Here is a 25,216-nt window from a genome sequence, read left to right on the forward strand (position 1 = left end):
ATAGAATTACTTTATTGATCCCAAACTGGGAAATTTTGGCGTTACAGCAGCAGGTTGTCCAAACACACAATATGAGCAAAAAACAAAATATTAGCAAATTTAAACACAATATAATATTAAATACAAAGTAAATAAGCACTAAAAATATCAAAACTAAGAATGAGAATATATACAACCAGGATTTAACTAAACATTACTAGTCTTAAATATGAAAGATTAAATGTAAATGTGCAGTTGCGCAGTCACTCTCCAGTTGAGTGACCATCTAGTCTCATTATATATTTTCCACAAGTGTTTGATAACTGCATGTGAAGGATCAACGCATTAAATGTCTGTATCTTTATCTATCTATCTCTACTGACAGATAGAAAGATGGAACCAAGAAAGATGTCTGCCAATAAATCGGTTTCAGATCTTTTTCATCCCTAATATCGATTTCAGTATTGGTCCCAAAAAGATCATATTGGTCAGGCCCTAATAATAAAGACTGGGAACCTATCTAATCAAATGTGCAATCTGCAATATGCCACATGAGTGAACTGATGATGTCGATTTGTTGAACATTATCAGTTCTCATGACTTTATCACAATCATTTGCACAACATGAAATTGTCAGGATCTGAGATCTCTCTGTAAGCAGTGTTGGTCGACAGGTCGCATTCAGGCTCATCTAAAAGGTGGAGGTATTGGGTCTGGAGCAGGACTCAGTGTAGTGCAGTTAATGCTGTAATAAACAGTGGAGAAAGTTCTGTAATGGTGCGGTTCAATGTGATGTGTTTGTATCACATTGTGGGTTCCCTCCAGGTACTCCGGCTTCCTCCCGCAGTCCACAGGCTCGTTGGGTTAATTAGTGACTCGTCATTGCCTGTAGGTGTGAGTGTGGCTGGAGGTCTGTCTATGTATGTCAGCCTTGTGATTGACTGGAGAACAGTCCAGGGTGAACCCCGCCTCTCATCCAATGGCAGATAAGATCACCCCAGTCCCCCTGTGACCCCAAACAGGAAAGGTGGATGGCTGTATGGATTGCATTAAAATCACAAAATTAACAGTTGTTGGTTGGCTCCATTCACTCCAAAATGCTTATTATTTATGATTTGGCATTTAACATAATGGTTAAGTGTCATTTCTCATTATTATAATATTAAGGCACCAGTTAGGCTAAATCAAGGCATGGTTAGAATTCAGCCTATTTGTCTGTAAAATGTCATCATTGCTGCTGCTGCTGTGTCTGCCATCAACTAGCACTTTGAGTGAGCACAAGCTGTGTAGCAGTTGCCATGGGTCTGCTATATGTAAAAATTGTGTCTTTAATCCCTCAGAGGGGACAGGCAAAGTCAGACGAAAGTGTGTAGAATAGTCAATCATCTACTAAGTATGCATGAAGCGCTTTGGCATTATTCAAATCAGCCCTGCCCCTGGTGAAAATGCAGTCAGCCAACCTGTTTCTGGGAGTCTCTGTAGCCAGATCAAATATTTGTAAATGGGTCTTTTCTAATCCTTTGGTTACACAGTCGACCTTTTATATGCTGCGCCCTTTTTTTTCTTGGGGTTCAGGGGGTGTGGGGTCACCGCTGTTGTTGCTTCTAATGGTCTCTAAACGTTGAGCAAATTAAACGTTATTTGCATTGCATCGGACGGAAAATGTTCCACATGCAACATGGGACCAAATCGCTTAATTGTGAGGGAGCTTAAGCAGCTGCAGTCACATTGTCAGTCGCACTAAAGCTGAATAAATAATGAGATGGAGCCGCTTTTATGTAGGCGTTAATAGGCCGCTCTGAACCAAGGTTGTCATTAAGGACCTCCAATGGCCTTCACCAACCAACCAGCCAACCAACCGAATTAAGGGCATCTACATTAATGGCTTATGGAAATGAACATTTGTATGTGCAGCTTAATTATGAAGGTCTCCTCTGCAAAGGTGCGTTACTTAAGTCAGACCTTGATGTAGTACTCTAAACAGATGTTCTCCACATCTCCACATCCCACATCAACTATTGCATTTCCTTTGAGTGGTTTGTGTGTGTGTCATGAACAGGGTGAGAGGAAATGTCTTTCAAAAGTATACTCTCTCTCTCTCTATCGCTCTCTCTCTCTCTCTCTCTCTCTCTCTCACATACACACACACCTATTATTTGTGTATTGTGTACTTTGGGAGTTAAAAGCCCCTGAACTATTGAAATATCTACACAAAAAGACTCAATTAAAGCCCTTCGCTGTATGTGAAATGCACAATGTTCCATTAGTATACTTGATTTTTTGAATACTTATTACATAGGTCCCCTGGTTTATTTACTTAACCCAAGGTATGCCTCTGAGAACAGGCGCTTTAGCTTAATTTGAGCTCAGAATTTGTTGTATAATAAGTGTTGACTGTCATTCTGTGTTATTTGCATTAATGCATGGACATTAAAGCTGCATTAGGGCTAAATTGAATTAATGGCCACTTGGGGACGGTTTAAAAAGCTGTAAATACAACACTGACTTATTTCCCCCCTCTCATAATCACAAGCATGGTAGCAATAATGACCTGCTTACACATCCAGCAGACCAATATTGGCATTAATTTAGCCTCAAAGGGCCTAATTCGCTAAGAATGAATTGCAGCCACTAAAAGTCACATGAAGCATGCGTTTGCTTACTCAGATGGTGTTTTTTTTATTCTTTTGGTTCAATTTGTGTATTAACAAAGTCGTTTTTTTTATTATTCATTTAAGTGACATAAAAAATAGGTCCACTCAACTCAAGGTAGGATATCTACCCAAATCTGCAGGAAAACCGCCAACCTGGTAACTCTGATGCTGCACAGGTAGAGTTCAGGACTCGCTAAAGCCACAATAGATCAACTGGAGGCTGTTAAGCTAGTAAGCTAGTCACTTAAGATAGTAAAACATGAGCTTTAAATTATGTTTATTGGACCTAGACTTTAATCTAAAGATGAAATTCTGATTCTCAGGCCCACAAAGACAATGGCTAGAGCTCATGTCCATGTCATCATCGTTTCCTCTTCAGTACAGTGATCATGTCCAAAACCTGGGTGTCATCAGTGATTCACATCTAAACTACCAGAACCACATTACAGCGATTACAAAGACAGCCTTCTATCATCTCAAGAACATTTACAAACTCAGTTGCAAACTCATGTCCCCATCCAGCAGATTAGATTACTGTAATGCCTTCTATGCTGGACTTCTCTAAAAAGTGCTTTAATACAGCAACATTGAATTCTATTTGTGTTTATTTAATCCTTATTTAACCAGGAAAAGCATGTCCAAACTAAACATTTGTCTACAGGAGTATTGCGGCCAAGACAGGCAGCTTATCTAAAATCATTTCTGACATACAATGAGCAGCCATAAATACAAACTTAATATGAGATACATGACGATAAAACCTCAAAAAGAGAATAACAGCAGATATTTCTCTAATTGTGTCCAACTACAAAACTCATTCCACAATGTATCCTTAACCTTTGCAACTGATCAGACGTACAGTATGTTACTGTAAATGTGCTGTTAGGTTTTGATAACTCTTGCGGCAAACAGCTGCTTCTTGCTGCTGCAAATGAGGAAACAAGTACTCATCGACTGCATTGTAAACTGTGCCTGTGCTCATGGTGCAGCAGTGATTTATGAGTCTGGCCCTGAACTCGGACTCTGGCATTGTGCTTCCCCTTCTGCCAAGTGTGTTGTTTTTGTGTGCTAGGAAAACTTGGTGTGCATGTTTGGACTTTTATTAACTGCTTACAGAAAAGCTTTAGAACATGAGAGTAGCATGGTGCAGAAGTACTACTGCTTTGAGTTAGTGAGCACACTGCTCTATGTTTGAGGTGTGCTGTTGTTTTCTTTCACTGAGCACATCAATCAGAACATTATGTGTGACCACTGTACAATAAATACATATGTATTTTCTGAATCATGATACACAGACGTGCAATACACAACTACTTAGAATTTGAACCCCTCTGTGTTCCTGCAACTACTACCCACTACCTGATTCAAAGGGGTTTGTGCACGGGCGCATACTGTACCAGTGGAAAGGGGAGACGAAAACTTGATGAAGGAGCAAGTTAACCAAAAATTACAGAAAAAGGTAAGGAATAATATATAGCATTTCAGCTTCTAACCTCACAAGCATGGTGTCATCATAATTAAAACTACAATTCACTGTATCTACTTTATTAACTTCATTAGTCAACAATCTCTTCCACCCCTTCCATCCCCAAAGTACCCTCCTATATTTTGAAACTTAAATGTTGGCAGGTATGCTCTTTAGAACGAGGCCTCATGTGTCACTGAGTTTTCCTGTAAAAAAAATCAATAAAAAAGGTTAAATAAAAAAGGACAGAAAAAGCTAGAAAGGTTAAAAGACACTAAGAGCGGTGCTGGAGAAAAATCAAAGATAATTGAAGCAATAAACAATAAACATAAACAGAACACAGTATTGACTTCAGCGTTTGTTGAAGACCTAGTGGAAAATAAATGTCAGACAGTTCTGAGGTAGAAAAACCTGTCGTGGTGCTGCGGTGATTCACGCTGACCTTTTCATTTTGACACACTTCACCATCAATGCACATGTTCAGCCTGAGAAATTAACGTACTGTTCTTTTTAGCAATATAAATGCAATTGTTTCCAATCAATAACATGACATAACAAATGTTTCAAAGAATGGATTTGTGGTGTAAGTTTCTGTGTAATAAGCAGGATAATGTACAGTAAGCAGGTCATTACAGAGGAAATAAACCCCTTCACACTGAGTAAGGCCCTGCATCCCCCTGTCAGGGTTTATTTTCTGCTATAATGCGATTGAGCCGCTCATGATCCCTTACATAACGTCATAGTCCTGAGCACATTAAAAATTGGGATGCTCCCGCAGATGTAATGAAAAGAAATGGAGCCCATGCCGACTGAGGTCGTGCCTGAAATAAGCTCCGTCACCTTGAGGTGTCTGAGATAACAGACTTTTTTAAAAGCAGAACTGTGTCTTTGTATCTGCCCCGTCTGACTCCAACATCTAACAGTTCCACTCCATCTCGCCGCTACCTGGGCTTTCATTGGCTATCGCTCTTGAGCTTGAAGCTGTGATCCGCACACACTAAAAAAAGGATGTACTCAGTACCCTGCAGATGCCTGGTCATAAATATGAAACATGTCTGATGGTATCAGGGCAGCTCAGATGTGTGAGCCGCTCCGTCTGGGATTGTTTGAATTTCTAATCCCCTCACGCTCAGAATCAACCGTGATATCTTTGTCAAATAACCCGAGTATAAACCCAACCTTGCCTCAGAAACTTCACTGCTTTCCCAATTACACCATAGTGGCAATGAAATCACTGCCCATTCGGACAACAACAAGCACTCAGCAACAGTATGCAACATTTCCAGCTTAAAATAATCGTTTCAAAGTCAATGTGATAATACATTAGCTGGGGCGCTGTCTGCTGAGTGGTTACATCTGTTTTCACACGTTCTCTCCCTGATTTCCAATCCTCTCTCTCTCTAATAAAGGCATAAAAAGTCAGAAAAATAATGCAATAGCTTTCAACGGGGAGAATGGCGTCTAAATCATGTCCACAGAGTGCACCGGTAACCTGTTTTCAGCATTTTGTAACTTTGGCAGCGGGCTGCAGTTCTCTCTTGAGAGGTTGCGTATCACTTTAAGGCACTCGTTCACACACCAGCCCTTAGCATGGCAGCCCGTATATGTACGGTTTGATACACTGGCAGAGGCTAACAAGAAGAGTATGGTGTTGGATAAAGCTAAAGAGAAAAAGAGAGAGTGTACCTGCCTGCAGATATTAGATTGCGATGTAACATTAGGCCGTATCACTATCATTGTCTTGAAGCGTGCCTGGAGGTGCTCCAAACCAAATTATGTCTCAGGTTTGCACAAATACATTTGTTATGTGGTTTTTATGTAATCGAATGTTGTACAGTTTTACCCAACTAAGGGCAAGAGGTGGAAATTAGCACTAGCTATAAACTCTCTGTGCAGCACATCAGTGTCATGCTCTGTAGTGAAGCTATGTTAAATTGCATTGTCTCTTTTAAATGAATACATTCAAATAAATAAATCCATCTTATACCAACGGGTTGTCCTTCTCCTTGTGGACGTTCAACTTTTATAAACCTATCTCAATTAGCATAATAAATGACATTCTTCAAAAAGCCATTTAGTCATAGCCCATAGACGTCATGGCAACAGATGAATACACAAACACATTGTCCACATGCAAACAGTTTGCAGACAACGTAAAACCCCAAATACAATGATGTTACTGTACCTACTCGGTCCACATGGTTCTGTGGCTTCTAGGCATATAAAGCGCAAATCTCATGTTTCTAATGGTGTGTTGTATAATTGATTTTAAATTAGTTGCATGTGAATGTTATTATTAGCAGACAGGACTGATAGATCAGGAGGTTAATTGGTTGAAATAAAAATTTTAAGATTTGAGTCGTGGTTTTCCAGGATTAAGCACACAGTTGACCAGTGAGGAAAAGACTCAGACAAACAACCTGCTTTTGTAGAAAAGACAGAAAAAAAAGCCGCTTTCTATCACGGTTTAGTGATACGACAGCAGATATGTTGCAGCTGAGTTGGTGATGAATATCGCTGCGAGTGCTCATATGACAGGTTTTTGTTGCGCCCATCATACTCTCAGCTTCTCCAGTGGGGTCATTACGGATGCAAATCCCAGTCGCAGCGGTGTTTTATGACACCTGTTCTTGTTTTCCGGGCCGTACCCTGCAAGCGTCCCGTCGACAACTTGCAAATCAAGATGGAAAAACGAGAGAAGGGCGGACAGGTAGGCTCTCTCAGCTGTCAGCGTTTTCCCTTGTCTCCCTTCACTCTCCCCCTCCCCTCTCTTCACGATCACAGCTCTGCCATTTGTGTCGCCATCAGTCATTTTCACAGCCCCATCCCTCTCCCTCTCTACCTGTCTCTCTCTCTCTCACTCGATGTTAGATGAGGACATTGCACCCCACCTCTGCCTGCTACTTGAGCATCTGCTGCTTTCTGCTGCCGGTTTTTCTCCTGAGAGTTTCATGTTGAAGGGGGCTTCTGTGTGAACTGGGTCAAAGAGCCCTCCACGTACCTGTGCAGATGTCTGGTTCATGCAGAGGAAACAGGTCCCACAAACATGTTGGAGCAACACAATGCAACAATGAAAAGCTGAAGAATCCAGCAAAGCCTGTCGGGCACTGCACGTGTGATAGATTTAGAGGTATTCACGGGAGGGACTGCATGTAAAAATAGTCTTATAGCATTGTTTTCTGCCTGAATCTGAATGTGATGTGGAGACAGTAAAGAAGCTCCTATATATTATACACACATACACTATCCAACCGCTGTTTGGAAAACTTTTTCACAGTACAATAAAGGGGGGAGGTGGGCATTTTATTGATCAATTGTGCAAACACAAACCCTAAAAATGGATCATAATAGTGAAAACCTTTTAACTATGCTTCTAAACTGATTGTATAACTGATTAAATAAAATTACTCATGATGCAGGATTATTTTTTACAACCTCTCAAATGCACTTCATTCTCATTTTCCTCTGCAGCGCCTGCTGTGTTGAAGCTCCTAGATTCATGTAGCACTCTTTAGTGTTCTTAACGCTACTAATAGCACCACTTTTTTTTTGCCATTTTAGCATAAAATAAAATTATATATGTATTATATATATGTATAATTACTGGCTGAGAAGATAAGATAAACCTTTACAGTGTTACAGCAGCGAAGAGCAAGGATAGCCAAAGATAAAAAGAGAGCACACAGTCCATCACACAGTCCACGTCCATCCATCCATCCATTATCTTTTACCGCTTTTTCCGGTTCAGGGTCGCTAGGGGGGCTGGAGCCGATAGCAGCTGTTATTGGGTGAGAGGCGGGGTTACACCCTTGACTGGTCACCAGTCAATCTCAGAGTTGAGATATAAAGACAGACAACCAGCCACACTCATATTCACACCTACGGGCAAAGTAGAGTCACCAATTTACCTTTGGACTGTGGGAGGAAGCTGGCGTACCCAGACAGAACTGACGCATGCACGGGTAGAACATGCAAACTTCACACAGAGAGTCACCTGTCCGACAGGGATTCAAACCAGGAACCTCCTCACTGTGAGGAAAGCGCAATCCACTGCACTACCTTGCAACCACACAGTGCACAATGAAATAGACAAATACAAATAATTGAGGAGCCAAATAAACAGAATGAGACCCGCTGTCCTTGAGTTTTGGTTCAGGGACATCAAAGTGAACGTCATTTTTAGTCCAAGATAACCTAGAGGTCAATCAGAATCAAGACTTATGTCCTCCATATAGAAGATCATATGTCAGTAACTCTCAGAGTTTGTAGGCACATACAAGGTTTTGCAAAGACTGTGGATCAGGGTCACAAACTGCAAGACTACAAGACTAATTCCTTTTGAGGTTATTTCCCATCATGCACCTGCTGCCAAAAAACAACTTTTTTTCATTTTCCACGGAAAAGATTTTTGCTGAGTGATGCATTTTACTGGATTATATGTTTGTTAAATTACTTTCATGCATACTCAACAAAATTTGCTAAGACATAAGAGGTATCGGTTTCACCACAGGGGGCGCCAAAATCGACAGTAACCTTTTAAGTTCCTCTCAGGACCTTAAAAGGAAGAAACTCTGAGGTGACTTATCTACCTCATGGTCTGATATGTATCCATTTCTCTTAAATCTGTACATCTCAAAGAGCCAAAATGTAATCCAAGACACAGTAATGTTCAGGCATACGGCCACATTATGAGGACAGGGTGAGCCACAGCCACTGTGTCTTCCTCTGCCTCTACTTTGCATGGTGAACACACGATTTGTTTAACTTTTCATAGGGTGTGTTCAGATGCCGGCCTCAAAAAGAAGCCTTCAAACCATGGACAGAAGCAAAGTTTGCATTTAACAACCAAAATGCTGAGGTAAAACTGTTTGTTTTCTTTGTCAGTAGAGGGAGTTTTAAAAAAAAAAAAGTGAAGAGTGAGAGCTGATATTTGTGTGCAAAGCGCGGGTCTGTTTGTGCTGCGGCTCGACATGCATGGGCTTGTACCTGTGGGGTTTGTCAGGTAGAGGGAAGAGCAGCCTGAGCAGCGAAGATCAGAGAGTGTTTATTCGTGAATATTCACTCTTCAGCTCTCCGTTTCGAAACATCCTTCAGTTTTCTTGGCAAAAGAAAACACATGTTGTAAGTATGAACTCCAAATTGGCTTTAAGCTTTTCGTGTCTTTGGACAAACTAAACTCGTCTGGCACCGAGGATCATTTTGAATGATTTACTTTCCCCTCCGGTCAGACATGATCCTCAGTAATGACTGACTTTTTCTGATCTCGCCAAGCCAGCATGCGTGTTGCTAAACTAAAACTGGGATGTGTTTTGCGGATGGTTCTCTCTTGTCTGCAAGTTTTGTGAGCAAGTGTTTCTGACGGGGGCTCCTGTGATCTGAGCAGTTCTTATTGGAAGCTTCTCGCTCTGTGTTTCTGTGTGTCTCTGCGCTTCTCAAGATGCCTCCAGCTCTCTCTCAGTTCCTTCTTTCACTTCCTAAGAAGCAAAAAAAAAAAGAAAAAGAAAGGGGGTCTAAATACAAGTGAGATTTCTTGTGAGCTGAATGTGCTCTGCATTGAATCTGGGCTCTGTATGAAGCCATCGAAAGATGAGCGGCTGGTTTTGAATCCAGCCTTTCCCCTGATGCCTCGTCCCTTTCTTCTGATGGAGCATTTGATAACACACATCTCTTAAAAGTGAAACCGTTAAAGCTGTCAAGAATTCATTTGATTTCTTATCAAAAGGAACACGAAGCGGACACTGTGCATGAGAGCTAATCTGTTTCAGAGCCGAGAAAAAAAAAGGGCAAAAGCTTCAGCCTGCTGATTGTCTTCCTCTGAGCAGACACTGAAATTTTCCCCTGATCTGAAGCTCAGCAGGAGAAAGAAACACAGCAGGTCAGATTTTGAACACGATCAACAGTTTCTTTGTGTTTGGAGTATTCACCTGAAACCACAGATGTTCCAATCTTCACAGCTTTCCCATTCCTCTGTAGCACCGCATATCCTCTCTTTGCATCCACCCAGTACCCGTCCAGTCTCATGAAGCATTGGTAGCATTGTTTTGTAGCACACATAGCAACCTAGCATGTGGAGTTAACATGTCAATTGATTTTGAGGCACAGTGTTGGAAAGTTGTTGATCAATGTTTGTTTTTTTTGATTTGTCAAAAACAAGACTTTTACAACTACACTATAGGTCGAGGCTTCATTCTTTTTGGAGCGTGGAGGTAACAGTGTGTTCACCCCTGACCTGTTCGGTTTGGTCAAAACAAAACTTGTAGTCTGTTCGCCAAGTTAGTGCGGTTCGTTTGCACTGGTATGAAAGCTGTCAATAGAACCCTGGTGCGGACCAAACAAACAATATTGAGACTGCTTGAAGGGTGTTCTCTGTTTCCAGACTCTGGTGTTGTTCATTGGTAGTAAGAACATGAACCGACCTCAAGCCACCTAACTGCAGGAAGCGACCCTCTCTATTCACGTGTCAGGGCGCACTCACACTAGGCAATGTGCATCGTGCCCAAGTAGCTTCACCCCTGATGTCCAGTTTGTTTGACTAGTGCGAGTGCTCCGATCTGTGCTCAAGCCTTGGCCCTGGCACACTTGGGAAGAGGTCTGCTTCTGTACGGTACATTTAATGCACGAGCACAAGCACGGCTGCACAACGTGGACAGCCTTCGTTATAGAGAATTCCTGGAGTTTTACGTCTGTATCTGACTAAAATGACTCAAAACAAGCCACAAATTCAGTAAAGTAGCTGTCTTGTTGACGCGGACCCGACAGCACGTTTCTTGTGGTCGTTGTTGTTGTTTTTTCTTCCTCGATTCCTCTTTATGTGGTGTAAAAGCTGGTGGAAAGGGACATGGCGATGTGGATGTGGATGTGGATGTGGATGTGGGAATTTGCATGATCCTGTTGTGCATATAAAAATAACTCACACGGTTGAGTGGTAGTTCAGTTTAAACTGTCAGTGAACTCTGCAACATCCCAACAATACTTTGTATTTTGATATTGTTCAAATGACAAAATTTACAATTTTAGTTTACTGACATACACAAAATCTAGCTTAGGTTGCATGAAGCATTTGAATGCTTTTGTTGTTAGTGAAAAGGGTGAGTGTAATTTTTAGGGGATTTTAAGCCACCCTCATAAACCCTCACTGACTGACAAACAGGACGGAGTCTGCTCACTAGACTCTAATACAAAAAGAAAAACTGAAAATCTGCAGAGGTACAACTCAACACATTTTTTTTCAGGGATTTCTGTTGCCACACACACAAACATACAAGCTGCAGTCCGTTCTCTCAGTTGGACAGCTGTCCCAGCAGAAAGGACTGTGTGGCTCTCAGTCAGCGCTGTTCATTAGATGAGGCAGGCTGCTGGACCGCGCTGCCTGCAGCAGTCTTTTTCCAGGTGCTGGTGCTGATGATGACGAGTCGGCGAGGTCCGAACTGTGCTGCTGGCTCCGTCACATTTCAGATGAGAAAGGAAAACAATACAGTGCCAGTACTGGGAAATGTTTCATTTACAGTAACAGCATGATCATGTTTATAGCTGACGTTGAGCAGGGTGTTACAGACAAGAATAACTGGCTAAAAAAAAGAGAGCATTGGAAAATGATTAGCCACAAAAGTATCATTGCTTCATTATTGACAAGTGTTTTCCAGCTGCACCCAGAGCCATCAGTGTTTTTAGATTGGGCTGTTTTCTGCACCATTGGGATTTGATTTGGACAGATAAAGTATATTTGTAAGAGCTGTGGTCGTTTAGGCTTCTCGTCTATCATTGGGCAGTGTCTGCTTTGGTTTTTGCCATTTCCCCATCTGAGTGAGTTACTTCATCAGGCATAGCTCAAAACCCAGTGACTGATATCTGACAAAACCAGTCAGTGTTTCAATCAATCATTATTTCTATAACGCCAATTACAACCAACACTGATGATTTCAAAGTCACAGACAGATGTCCAAAGTCTGAATAAAATCATGAGAGTTTTGCAAGAGTTGGGGTGCTCTCTCCTGTGATCTCGTTGTTTGGTGTAAGGTGCTTATTAGACTCAATATGAGCTGTTTAAGGCAGTCTCCTTCTCATTACAATAAAACCAAAACCTGTTGAGTTGTATCGCAGGTCTTTGGTCTTGTCTAATGCAAATTGTGTTAGCCATTGTCAATGACATGGCCATTGTCAACAACCAATAGGAGAGTTCCAGCCAAGCACCAATAAGGAAGTTGCAAATTATGAGGCACATAGATGTGTGCGGTTCTCCTGGACTGTGGGAAAAGATGGAGAAACTGATGGGAGTTTTAGAGATAGCAAGAACGCCTCTTTGTCAGCGATTTCTGTCCTCCTTTTTCCTTCTCCAATCGACACAAAGATGAATACGCACAATTCTTGCTCTCTTCCCGACTCTACCAGTTTCTCCTCCTTTTTTGGTTTTCTGCTCAAAAGTTGTGGTTGCTAGTGGGAAACGATCTCAAACAGAGTCTCATTGTAGTCTTGACTTTAATGACTGTATATCTCCAGTCTTTGCAAACTTTTAGTCTGTGACTAAATACTCTGTGAGTCGATATCACCATTGTCTTTAGATGTAAGAGGGTGTCGGACGTTCGTCTTTTAAAGTGTGTTTAAAGTCTCCCAGTGTATGGAAGGCATAACTTAAACCTCCTCGCTTACTTTTTATTACCATGTCTATGATAAACGACTTTCACAAGCCTGACCTCTGTATTATTATCTAGAAGATCTATTTGACTTCAGTTAAACATTTTTCATTATCGTGTTGGTATTTGAATTATTTTTGGCCCTAATTGAGCCACTCGGTCCAAACCCAATATAGAAACAGTGACAGCCAACACTCACTGTTAGGTTTGGCTCTGTAGCAGAAAGAACTGATGCAGATGTTATTGATCATGTGACAACAACGCACACACACAAGTTTAGGTCCTCTGGTCTACTCTGTGAGGGATGTAGAGGAGGTGACTTTTACACTGTTCATTTTTCTTTACTTTAACTTTAAGTAAAACCTGAATTTCTTAAGGTTGTATATTCCCCTTGTTGTGGGTGGATGTCCAATCAGTGGTTTTAATAAGTCAGTTAAAGCAGTCGAATTGTCAGTGCATGCTTTACTGAATAAGTTCTTCTGTTTGCTGTTCTGGCTTTGCCTACATGTACCAAGATGCAGTGCACATGAGCAGTCATAGCTCTGGATGTCCAAAAAGCAAAAACAGATTTTGTCGCTGCGACTCAGTGATACAGAAGCTGTTGTACCTACATGATTACAGTGCATACTAAGCACAGTATATGATGTAAAATACGTATTCAGTACAGTAGTCCTTATCTCATCTCCTCAGAGTCTCATGAGCTCCTCACATCCTCTGCAGGCTGTGAGTCTGTCAGAGCAGCTCCTTGTTCTTTATTTATTTGCTCCACTTTTGCAGCATGTTCCCTCGCTGTAATTCCTTGTATTACATTCACAGCTCTGACTTATTCTTATCTGATTCTCTGCTGCTGCACAGATCCACATTCCCCACAGGGAGCATTACATTTTAATCTCATTTAGGATTTCACAACAAGTCAGCTTTAATAACTAGCTTGTTTGGTTGTACACTGTAATGTTTACATCAATCTAACTTCAGTTCAAACTAAACAAACACAGAATTTTTGACACAGTTTCAATCAAATCGGCACGTTATTCAACGATTCCCAAAGAATAGGACTCATGAAATGTCTTTAACCATTAAGGTAAACTACTAAATTCTCATTAAGGATTTTTAACCACTTGTATACTACCGCATTGATGTTAGGGCTATTGTGATTTTCAGTGAAGAATCGAACTGGTCCTACTTTAAAGGATTATTGTGGGCGGCTGTGGTAGAGTCGATCGTCTCTCAACCGAAAGGTCGGGAGTTCGATCCCCAGCTCCTGCAGCCACATGTCCGATGTGTCTGTGTTCAATTTATAATCCAGATTTTACAGTTAAAAATGTATGAAATTACAAACTATAAATAAAAATGTGTTTTTTATCCTTTTGAATGAAATCAAAAGTTGTAACATCGTCTCAGAGAGTGCTGTGTGACTCCATTTAATTCCAAGATGCACAAAGATTACTCCAATATTTGCCTATAGTTGGCATATTGCAACAAATTGACCATTTTTACAAAAAAACGTCCACAAATGAACTGGTTTAAATGCAGAAAACTCAAAGTTAACATGTCCCAGATGGGATATTAATTTTTAAATGAAGAAAATATCCAAAATGTCGATAAATTAAACAACGTTTGGAGATCCCATGGGTGTCACATGTCCATGGGAAAAGGAGGTGCAAACAGGATTTCCTGGTCATCTGATGCCATAAATGATTTGTCTTTTATAAAGTAAAGCCCCTCTTTTCACAACCATACAGTAAAACATGGATTTTATACAACTTCCTCTAAGTTATATTAATTGTTGCCATATGCCGACACCATGCAGTAGAGGTTTGTGGTTGGTATATCCAGAGGAGTGCATCCTGCTGTCCATTTAAATGACAACAGGATTACGTCAATTCAGCATTTAAAACCAAGCGTCTGACTTATTTTATTCACTCTATTTTCCAACACCACAAATGTAATAAAAGCTTCTCCTGACCTCGTCCCTTTTTATGCCTGCTTTTCAATTAAGAGCCGATATTGGATTAAATTTGAGTTGTCATTAAATTCTTCCTGCAGGATTGAATATGTGACAAAGAGAGCTGTCTTTCATAGATTTAATAAAAGTCCCAAAATGATTGATTCATATCGGTTAATGAAAACTGAGCCTTAAAATAACAGATGAACCTTTAATCATCATTTCCTCTGATGTAATAAGGAGATAAAAGTTTGACTTTAAAATTAAGTGATGAATGAAAGTTATTCCTGGTTGAACATTTTCTGCTATTGTTCGCTCTGCAGGGCTCCTGCTGACGATGTCGTGGCGTGGGGAGAGTCACTGGAGCAGCTTCTGGAGTGTAAAAGTAAGTAGATGCACGGATTCACGCCCCTCTCACTTCTCCGACCTATTTTGTAACCTTTGCTCTCGGGTGCTGCTCCACCCTGCATCTCCTCCTGAGTTGCCCTCGGGGCATCTTTAAGAGGGATCAGGGATATAGCCCCTTCAAGTTCATCAAATCCATTCAGAGATATGTAAAAATGGGGATGACACTGTGCGGAGATAAGAGGCCTAATCTGAGCTTCCGGTGAAGATAGGGTGATTCCGGCCCCGCTCTTTAATTCACTTATAAAGCAGGTGCTGACATCTGGATCTCACCTGACTGTATTCCCAGTCTCTGTTTGAAAATGACTAAAGGGCGGCTGATAGGTTCTTACTCTCCTCACCTCTCTTTCTGACATGTCTTCTCTCTCATTACTTTGCTGAAATGAATTCAGCTGATGTGTCATATTTCAGCCTGTTGTCTCCTGCGTCAACATTAACTGTCCTCCAGGATGATGAATTCTCTTTCTCGCATCGCGGCCGCTCCGTTTCCCCCCCTTTTGAAGAAACGCGGTGACAAATCGATAAACACACCTACAAATAGAAATAGTTACGCGCAGGCACTTGCAGTCTTTCAGCATTCATGCGCCTTTACTTCTGGTGTGATTTTAAAGAGCACACTGTGGTATGATTGAAGGCTCAGATGTGGACAGGGGGGGTGATTCATGGATGAGAACAAGCGGCCCCTGGACGCGGCATTTCCCGTCAATTACCGTCAGAGCGGCAGCTGTGATTTATGAAAAGCAATTTGTGTGAATAACGGGCGACGCTCGCAGTTAGCTGTTTGTTTGCGCTCCCTGAAGAATTGCTAAGTATTCTGCACCTGCATTAGAAGCACCGCTCCGTGAATACTCCAGTGACAAAGGTAATGGGTGTGAGGGGAAGATAACAGGAAGTATAGGAGTGTGCAATTATAAGATGCTGAGGCAGTGCACGTTGGGATGCAGCGTTTGGTTTTTGAAGGGTTTTTTGAAGTTAAAAGCGCCTCCAGACATCCAGCACAATACCACGGCCTCTTTGTTCGCCGACTTCTTTGAGCTAACGAGGACTACGATGAAGCAGAGAGGATGTGAGGAAGATAACAGAGCAGCTTAACCTTTCACTCAGGCTTCGTGCTCTTATGATTCTCTCCTGAAAATCTCTGTTGTTGTTGTTGTTTTTTATAAATAAAAGAGCAGGTTCATTTAAATATGATGTTCCCATGCACATAAATGTGTTGTTTCCTGACCATGGCGCTTTCTGCTGTAAACAAGGTCCTGTTGTAACAGACTCAAGGTCAGGAACCTTCTGGTGTTACAAAGTGGAGACAAACGAGGGAGGAAATACAAATGAGCCACGTTGAGTTCAAGTCTGAAGAAATATCTCTTACTGTTTGGTGTGTTCAGCCACATCTCATGGATTTGATGAGGGCTGAATTATGATGAAGGCTTCACATTATTACTCCTGAGTCACCTCCAGTTGCTGTTAGAAAGGGGTTAAAGGTCATTGAGCTGCATTTGAAAGGTGAGAGGAAGCTTTAACTGGCGCTTCATTTGAGATGCAAGTTCCAACGGTATTTATTCGTACAGTTTTTGACCAAATGTAGTTGCTGTACCGATGCAGTTATTAGTGGTTGTTACTAAGGCCTAGTCGAAACGTAGGCAGGTAGTTTTTTTAGCAGAGGTTTTCCTCTTTGATTTGGAAAAGTAATCCTGTCTACAAACGAAAAATTCTCAGAAACATCTTCGTCTGTTACAGCCGTCATGAGCATGGCGAGTCAAAATGTCCTCGCCATTCGGCAGCTGTGGCTCAGCTAGTAGAGACGGTCGTCTCTCAATCGGAAGGTCAAGGTTTCCAGCTCCTGCAGCAACATGTCCGATGTGTCCTTGGGCAAGACACTTAACCTCCAGTTGCTTCGTCAGCAGCGTATGAATGGGATTAGTTACTTCTGATTGTCACTCTAAATAGCAGCCTCTACCATCAGTGTGTGAATGTGTAGGTGTGACATGCGGTGTAAAAGCACTTAGAGTAGTCTGAAGACTTTTCAGAAAGGCGCTGTTGACGTCACTGGCGCTCTTTTCCAAACGTATGATAGTCCCTGTATTTTAGCCACCTACAGATCGTATCTTGTACTCACATCCTCTTTGCTCCGTGTCTGATCGGGTAAAAGAACTCAAATCTCAAATATAAAACATGAAGTAAAAAGTGACAGAGCAGTGTGTGTCATACAGCGGATGTTATCAACAGACTGTTGTCATAGAGACAGGACGGGCGAGTGGCGCTTTTCTTCGCACTTTTCAACGCACAGCCAGCGCATTTCTGCCCGGAAAAAAAACGCTAGGTGGACACGGGGCCTTACTGCAGCTTTTCATCCTAAAGGAGAGTAAAGGTGTTTACTTTGTGACAATTTTCTGTGATTGAAAACTTTCCAACAACAAATCACCTCATAATGCACCTTTAGTGGTGACATCAGATGTTCAGAAATGAAATATCAAAAATGCAACTCAACATAAACGTCTGGCGCTTGTCCCGCTGCAGCTTTACCGCAGGATAATAATTGACCTCAAATGAAGCAAAAAAGAGTTCAATGAACCTGACTCAGACACTTGTATGGGCAAAACTCTCTAAAGAGACGGAGAGAGATATCAGACAGAATATTAAAGTAGTCTTGTGTTATATTTTAACCTTACATGATACACGTACATTTTTGGGACTTCAGGGCCTCTGTACAGTCTGCCTTTTTTTACACACATGAAGAATAAAGTAAGAATGATATTTACTAACAGGTCATAATTGTGCATAACTGGTGAGTTTATGAATATGGTAATATCTAGGAGAAAAACTGCTGTAAACCTTTCTCAGGCAGCATCTTCCCCTGCAGTCTTTGCAGCGACTGTATATTTTCCCGCAGTCTAGACACCCTGCAATTAATGTTTGAAAAAAAGAGGAGGCTTGTAGGAGAAACAGAGCCTTAAAAACCTTGTAATTGAGCTTCTGTTGAATTCTCAACAGTGTCAAGCTTTCAAAGTGTTTTTGCTTTCCGTGTGCAGCCGGCCAGCTGGTGTTTGAGGACTTCTTGAGGACAGAATACAGCGAGGAGAACCTTCTGTTTTGGCTGGCCTGCCAGGAATACAAGAAAATTACCAGTGAGGCAGAGATGACGCTGGCTGCCAAAAGGATGTACACCGAGTTTGTCCAAGTTGATGCACCGAGAGAGGTACGGCTTTTTGTAACGCGGGGACATGAATGAAGTCAGACCTGCGTATCTTCAAATCAGCTTCAATCGCTGGCTTCGCTTGCTGTCGCTGTCACTCCTGCATGCTTTCATTCATGTGAGATACAAAAGATGTTTGTAGGCCACCTTTCTATTTCTTTGCAGCTCTGTCCTAAACTTTTTTCCTCCACTTTTTGAGCATATTTCACTTCCTGAACATGATGCATATATCTCCAAACAGAAAGAAGTCATGAGTGAAATAAAAGTTGCTGTTTTTCTGAACACAGATAAACATTGACTGCGTGGCGAGAGAGGAAATCAGTGGAAATCTTTCTCAGCCGGGGCCCAATTGCTTTGACGGGGCGCAGAGACTGATATACGCTCTGATGGAAAACGACTGTTATCCGCGATTTCTGAAATCAGACATCTACCAAGCTCTCCTGGAACAGCAATGAAAGCAAACGTGGAGGGAAGAAAAAGTCGTCCGACGTCTCTCTGAGTGATTGATTCTGCCCTTGGGCTGACTCTGCTTAGACAAAGACAGGCTAGGCCGTCGGAGGAAACAAAGTGAGAGGAGATACAGAGCTGTAGGTAAAGAGATGGACAGGATGTAAGAGCACTACAGGATCTAAATTATGTATTTAGTTCTCAGAGTGAAGTCTCTGTTTTGTTTGTATTGCTTTGAATTACACAAAAGAAGGGTATTTTTTTCAGATAAAGTACAGATTTCAAGCAATAAAAAGTTGACTTTTTGCATCAAGACTAAAATAAGTGTGTCTGACTTTGATATTAAGTATAAATAAATCAATTCTAATCAAGGGTTTTCTGTACAGTAGTCCCTGAAGGGTTCAGTTTTAGAGCTCCAGTCTCTCCTGTCGCAAAAAGCTGCCCTAAAACTTTTGTCACCTGAGTCACTCTTCAAAGTGTAATATTGATTGTTCCAGTTTAAATTAACTCTAATTAAATGTAATGCCTGTTTTCACCTTCTCCGTCTGTTCGACGTTAACAAACATCATTCTGTGTGGCGGTCCTGTAATCTGTTTGCATTTCTGAATAATCAATTATGCGCAGTGTATTTAGTCTGTGATCAACCAGCCGTGTAATTGTGTTTTTGTTGGGAAAAAACAGCACATGAAAGTACAATAATGTCAACTTTAAAGCATCTCCCATTTAACACTCTGACTTAACTTATTTTTGACGGTAAATTGGAATGAAAAACCTCGGGGTTGTTTTTGTTGGACAAATCCTGCAGCTGCTGTGACTGATTGTGATAATTAAAAGAACTATTGTATGTGTTCAAGTTTGTTCCAATTTATGAACATGCAAATGTCCAATGAAATGAGAGGAACTCCTGCAGAGAGACGGCCTACAGATGCATACAGACTTCTATAGTATGGAGAAAACATAAGAGGAAGAATAATGTGAGGGGTGTTGCAGTGATTTTTAGGAGTTCCCGTAGCAAAACTCCCACTTTAGAAGAAGTTCTAGAAAGGTCCTAATTGTTACAAAAGCCTTTTCTGAAAACTTTAATTCATAAATTTTCATTCATTAAGTCTTCTTTATAATCCAATTCAATGTGTGAGTGATGTCACTCAGGGGTTGCGGGGGCTGTGGCTCAGTCGGTCGTTTCTCCACGAAAGGTTGGAGGTTCGACCACCAGCTCCTGCAGCAACATGTCCAATGTGTCTTTGGGCAAGACACTTAACCCCAAGTTTCTCCCACTACTTCGTCGGCAGCATATGAGTGTGTAAGTCTCTTTTTTTGTTTTGGGGGGGGGGCGCGCAGTGGATAGAGTTGGTGATCAGGGAGAGAAAGTGGGGAATGACAAAGGAGTCACATGTCAGATTTGAACCCGGGCCACCCGTTTGGAGGACTATATCCTCTGTACACAGGGCGTGCACACTAACCACTAGGCTACCGGGGATGAGTCTCTTCTGATGGTCACTTTACCCAGCAGCCTCTTCCATCAGGGTGTGACCTGCGGTGTAAAAGCGCTTTGAGTAGTCAGAAGACAAGAACAGCGCCATAAAAGCCAAAGGTTACCTCAAATTCAATGTAAAAGTGTAGGGGCAGGTTTGGGATCACTCTGGTGTAAGGTCAAGTTAACACTTGTTAAACAAATGTACCACTGGCCCTGTAGCATGAACCTGCTGCAGACTGAGGCCCCCGGTCTGGCCCAGATGTGTGTAGGAGGTAATAAAAACAAGGACCCAAAAGTAGACACTGAAGGCAGAAAAGGTCAAAGAAAAAAAAAAAAGATGCTGAGATGCTCTCTAACATCATGGATTTAGCTCTTCTAATCTCTGCACTACAGCCAGGGATGTGTAAAATGATTTTACATCATTAACATGCAATAGAGGATAAGACTCCAGGGGCTCCAAAAAAAGAGTCTTAAATATATTCTGTAACTCAGCCTAAGAGATCTCCAGCAAGATGTTGTTGTAAGGGGGTTGTGAAAATGTGATATGTCGATATTATTGCTCATCTATAGTCTATTGCAAAACCTTCAAAGGTCTTTAAACTAGAGTGGATTCTTGATAATGCAGACATCTATTCAGTGACCCAAACGTCTGAACGTCTGTTTTCATTTCTGTTGGCTGAGTGCAAATATCGGCTGGAAATGATGCAAAGTTATCAAGCAGCTTGTAACACCATCCCTGTAGTGTCATCTTATTGATTTACTCACTTTATGTTTTCAGCATTAAGAACAATACAGTTAAAGATATCTCATGTATTACATCATAAAACACAGCACTATCGTCAGACTTTAAGGAAACATGCTATGTTGAAGTTCTGGCTTCTCTGACAACAATGCAGCAGCCAGTATGTCCTCCTTCTAACTTTAGATTCTGGTCCTGAATGCTCTGGATTCGTTTGGACCAGATAAGGTAGGCGGTTTTAAGACACCCCCACACGGCCGTTTTGGATGTCCCTCGGTTTGCCAGATATGAGACCAGTTATGAGGTCAAACCAACAGGTGTTGCAGTGATGGAAGCGGGCGGGACAACTGGTTCAGATAGAAGTGATTGTACCCGACCTAAAAAGCCTCTGCATGTTTCTAATAAGCTCCACGAGCAGAAACGTGCTCAAACTAGGATCAATATTGGAGATGCTTTTGGAAAATGGAGAGAGGTTAGAACACAGAAAGATATTAAAACTGATGCAGAGATGCTGGGATTTTTTCTTTTTTTTTCTTTTGCAGCAACAAAAGGAAAAAGGGACCCAGTAATGGATTTGGTTCATGAAAAAGTGACTTATTAACACATGACTTGCAATGCAGAACTAACACGTTAAGTTACTCTTTACATCAAAAAAGTCATCCACACCAGTCACCACCACCATGCAGTCATCATCCTTTACCCTTTATGCTTCCACCACGGACAGTAGAACTAGAAGATGTTCAATGTAACGCCATGGGGACTGTAGTCAGAGTAAGTGAACATTGTGGCTGAGGCAGAGCCAAAATGTCTGGTTTGATCTCCCAGGACGACAAAAAGAAACAGTTGGATGTTGTTACATTTACATAAAAGCTTCCTGAAAGCTATGAGACGATTGGGGATTCATTATATTGATTCGCTAAGAGGCAAAAACCTTGCGCACTCATACACTAGCCTTTATGAAAGGAGATGTTATAATGTGTACAAGGTTAAAAGACCACCATCTTTCTCTCTCTCTCTCTCTCTCCTGCAACATACATTTCTGTTTATTCTGCTCCTTTGATAAAAACATGAGGTCATGACATTTCTTGACCTTGTTTCTTCAGCTAGCATGCCCCCCCCCTGTTATGCAGTTGACCTTGTGTGTGGGTGTGAGGGTGGATGTTTGCTGCTTCCGTGCGTGAAACCTTTCTTGGACCTTACACAGAGACGGTGCATCTGCAGAGTGTAGCGCAAGCAATTCTGCAGAGAACTACCTTCTGCCAGTCTGATTGGAGGTCCAGCATTATCTGATTGTATTTCAGGCCCTGCTGGATACCCGACATTGGCTTAATACTCGGGAGAGATGGGAAGGATATAGGGAAAGGGTTCGGCTGAGGTCAGAAAGTGGGAAGAGAAGAAGGAAAGGAAAACCAGGATCGTGTAATTAGAAAGAAGGAGTTCAGAGGCTGGATGGAAGGAACTGGAGAGAGGGAAGGAAGGGGCAAATAAAAACAAGGGAGGTGAGAGTGTGAGCGGCTGAGAGAAGAAGGGAAAGACGAGGCAGTAATGAGAAAAGAGGGGAGGAACAAGATGAAGGGTGAGGTAGGTGAGGGGATTAGAAGTAACAGAAAGGAAAGGATGGGAACAAGGCAAATCGGGAGTGTTTGATGGAAGAGGAAAAGGAGAAGGATGAGATAGGTTGGTGGGCTTAGGGGGGCAGTGCAGCCCCAGCAGGTCGCCGTAATGTGAGCAGCAGAGGCTGAGATAATGCCCCAGGGCTTTGGGCTTGGGGAGACGCGAGTGACAGGGTCCACAGTTGGTGGGAGATAAGGCAACCGAGTCTCCGCTGACAGACACTAACCGCTCTCTCCTCCCGACTGGGGAGAAGGAAACTTTACGCTGTCTCGACGCAGAAACTCCCAGAGATTAACTCCTCCTGTGGGAAACTTCCAGCGCTTTAATACTTATAGGAGGGGCGATGAAAGAGAGTTTTTTTCCCCCCCTCTTCTACTATCTTATAATCTAAGGACCCGGCAGCATTTCTCTCCCAGCTTCCTTCCAGCCCGGGTGCTGCGAGCATGTTTATGAGAGACAAAGCAACAGACCCTGCAGTCAGACTGGATTCTTCTATAGTAAATGCTTCCATCATTCAAATGAAAAAAAAAAATCAAATGTGAAGACGCGAACTGGTTATCATATAGATTGCATTTTATCTTCCAAAACAAAAGGACAGCAAGAACTAGTTTCCCATTTGGCCTCGTACAATCTGACTTGAATAGAAAGCCTTTTATTGTCTTTAAACAATTGTACAACGAAGGAGCACAACGTTCAGGCATCCACATTTATAAAAGACTTGCATTCAAGAAGAGAGACACAATGTGTAATGCAGTAAACTTTCTTTTTTTTGCAGATGCAGAAAAAGTGTATATTATTGCACAGGTACAGAAATATAAATTCTGCAGAAAATATGTATTGTACAGGTAGAAAAATATATATTGCATTGGTAGAAATGAGATATGAGGTATAGTAGTAAAAACGTCTTCTCTTGAGAAGCAGTGCAGTCTCCCCCTGCTGGCCATTAGACACACTGCAGTTTACAAGGTACACACTTGCATCAGCTTCACTTTCAGAACTGTAAACTAAACAATAAATTGCAAAGCCTTCTGCAATGTTTTAAAGAAAAGAAAAAAAAAACAACAACACACATTCAACCTGAAGGAAGATCACTATCTGGACTTGTTTTAGTGCTTCGTTGTGAATCAACAGAAACGGTTTTAATCTGTTTATTTTTGTATTACTCGAGCCTGAATTCAAAACATGTTCTGTTTGCTTCCTCTCAAATGTTAGGACTTGACGCTTTAACATCAGAGTCAACTGAATCGGTTTGCACTATAGTGCATTACTTGAACAAAAGAAGTAATTTCACTCGTCACCTCAGGCTCTGGGAGATTGTGTTTTTCATTATTTACTGACAATGTAGAGACAAAACAGAAGCTAATCAATAGTTAGAATAATTATATGTAACCGCAATTACCCAACTTGTTTATAAAATGTCTCCAGCCCTTTTTAAACTGAGTTTAGATGGGTTCTGTCTGAATTCTCATTTAGAAAAAGGCTGCACAAAGCTAACAACGACACTGGATGCTGATTAGCAGCCGTCAACAGCTCGCTGACCTATTTCACTGAGGTCAAGTCTACTCTGTCTCTCTCAGGGACTTCTTGTTTGTTTCTGGTCGCTAAACAAATTTTCCCTCCGGGGCAATAAGTTGTTGAAAGTTGAAGTTGAAACAGATATCAGGATCTTTATTATGTGCATCTAATCGGACCAGTTGATACAAGTGCAAAGAAATCAAAGGAGTGTTGCTTTTGAGGCCTCTGCTGATCTGGGGCTCGGGGGCGGTCGAGCTCAGTATTGCAGCACTCACTCTTCACTGTGCAATACATTTAGAAATCAGTGAGCATATGTGACCACTAGATGGAGTCAAAGGTCTGGTCTTATCAACTGTACAGCAAGCTCCTCACATGAAAACAGCAAGGTAGTCTTTGAGGGTTTATCCAGTGTGTAGTAGTGACAATATTTAAAATGAAACAGGCAATGAAATGATTGTTCATAGGGTGCATTTTGCATTTTTTAACCTAACGAGCATGGGCTGTGGGATGAAGCCAGAGTACCTAGAGAACGCATGCACGGGGAGAACATGCAAACTCCACACAGAGAGGCTCCTTTCAGACGGGCATTCAAACCAGGAGCGTCCCCGCTGTGAGGCAACAGCGCTAACCACTGCACCACCATGCAGCCATGTTCTGCTATTGCTTAAGTTAAATGAATACATTCATTATATATTCTGAATGATAGTGATTTAAATGTAGTAGGAGGTCAACTTTTGGTCCAGAATCTCTAAGTTGTTGGTCTTTCCATCCATATTTATTCTATTTAAAGATTTGTGGATTAGCATTCGTATCCATTGAAAACAGGAAAGTGTGGCTGATGCCGTGTGTTGACTATTTCTACTGACAACACAGCAGTTGAACAGAGACGCTTGACACAGGGACTTCTGTCTGACAGTGGACGACATTATAGGAAGCTGACAGTCTGACTTCCCCCCTGAGTCTGACCCGGCCTCGTGTCCCTCGTCTACCAGAGCTGTTTCACTTCCACACACACTTCTGCAGAAACATTTACAACACTGATCCGCTGCCCTGCCAGACAGTCTGTCAGAGTGTGTGTGTGTGTGTGTGCGTGTGTGTGTATGTGGGGGGGGGGGTAACTGTGGTTAACTTGAACCCTGACAAAACATCATCGCTTCGT

General features: G+C 41.8%; 1 protein-coding gene across 2 annotated transcripts; it reads left to right on the plus strand.

Annotated features, from left to right (window-relative positions):
* The first annotated feature begins 8,804 nt into the window (after positions 1–8,804).
* LOC109986576 (regulator of G-protein signaling 21) lies at positions 8,805–19,568 on the plus strand. 2 transcript variants are annotated; one of them, XM_020637286.3, is made up of 4 exons: positions 8,805–8,956; positions 14,997–15,058; positions 18,105–18,271; positions 18,556–19,568. In XM_020637286.3, exons 1-4 carry the CDS (start codon positions 8,949–8,951, stop codon positions 18,721–18,723), a joined length of 405 nt encoding a protein of 134 aa, XP_020492942.1. In that variant the 5' UTR covers positions 8,805–8,948; the 3' UTR covers positions 18,724–19,568. The 2 variants fall into 2 exon arrangements, with proteins under 2 accessions (XP_020492942.1, XP_020492943.1); XM_020637287.3 differs by lacking the exon at positions 8,805–8,956 and adding an exon at positions 8,979–9,219.
* Positions 19,569–25,216: the final 5,648 nt, after the last annotated feature.

Source organism: Labrus bergylta, chromosome 6 (genome assembly GCF_963930695.1).
Source record: "Labrus bergylta chromosome 6, fLabBer1.1, whole genome shotgun sequence".
In the NCBI taxonomy this organism is placed as follows: Eukaryota; Metazoa; Chordata; class Actinopteri; order Labriformes; family Labridae; genus Labrus; species Labrus bergylta.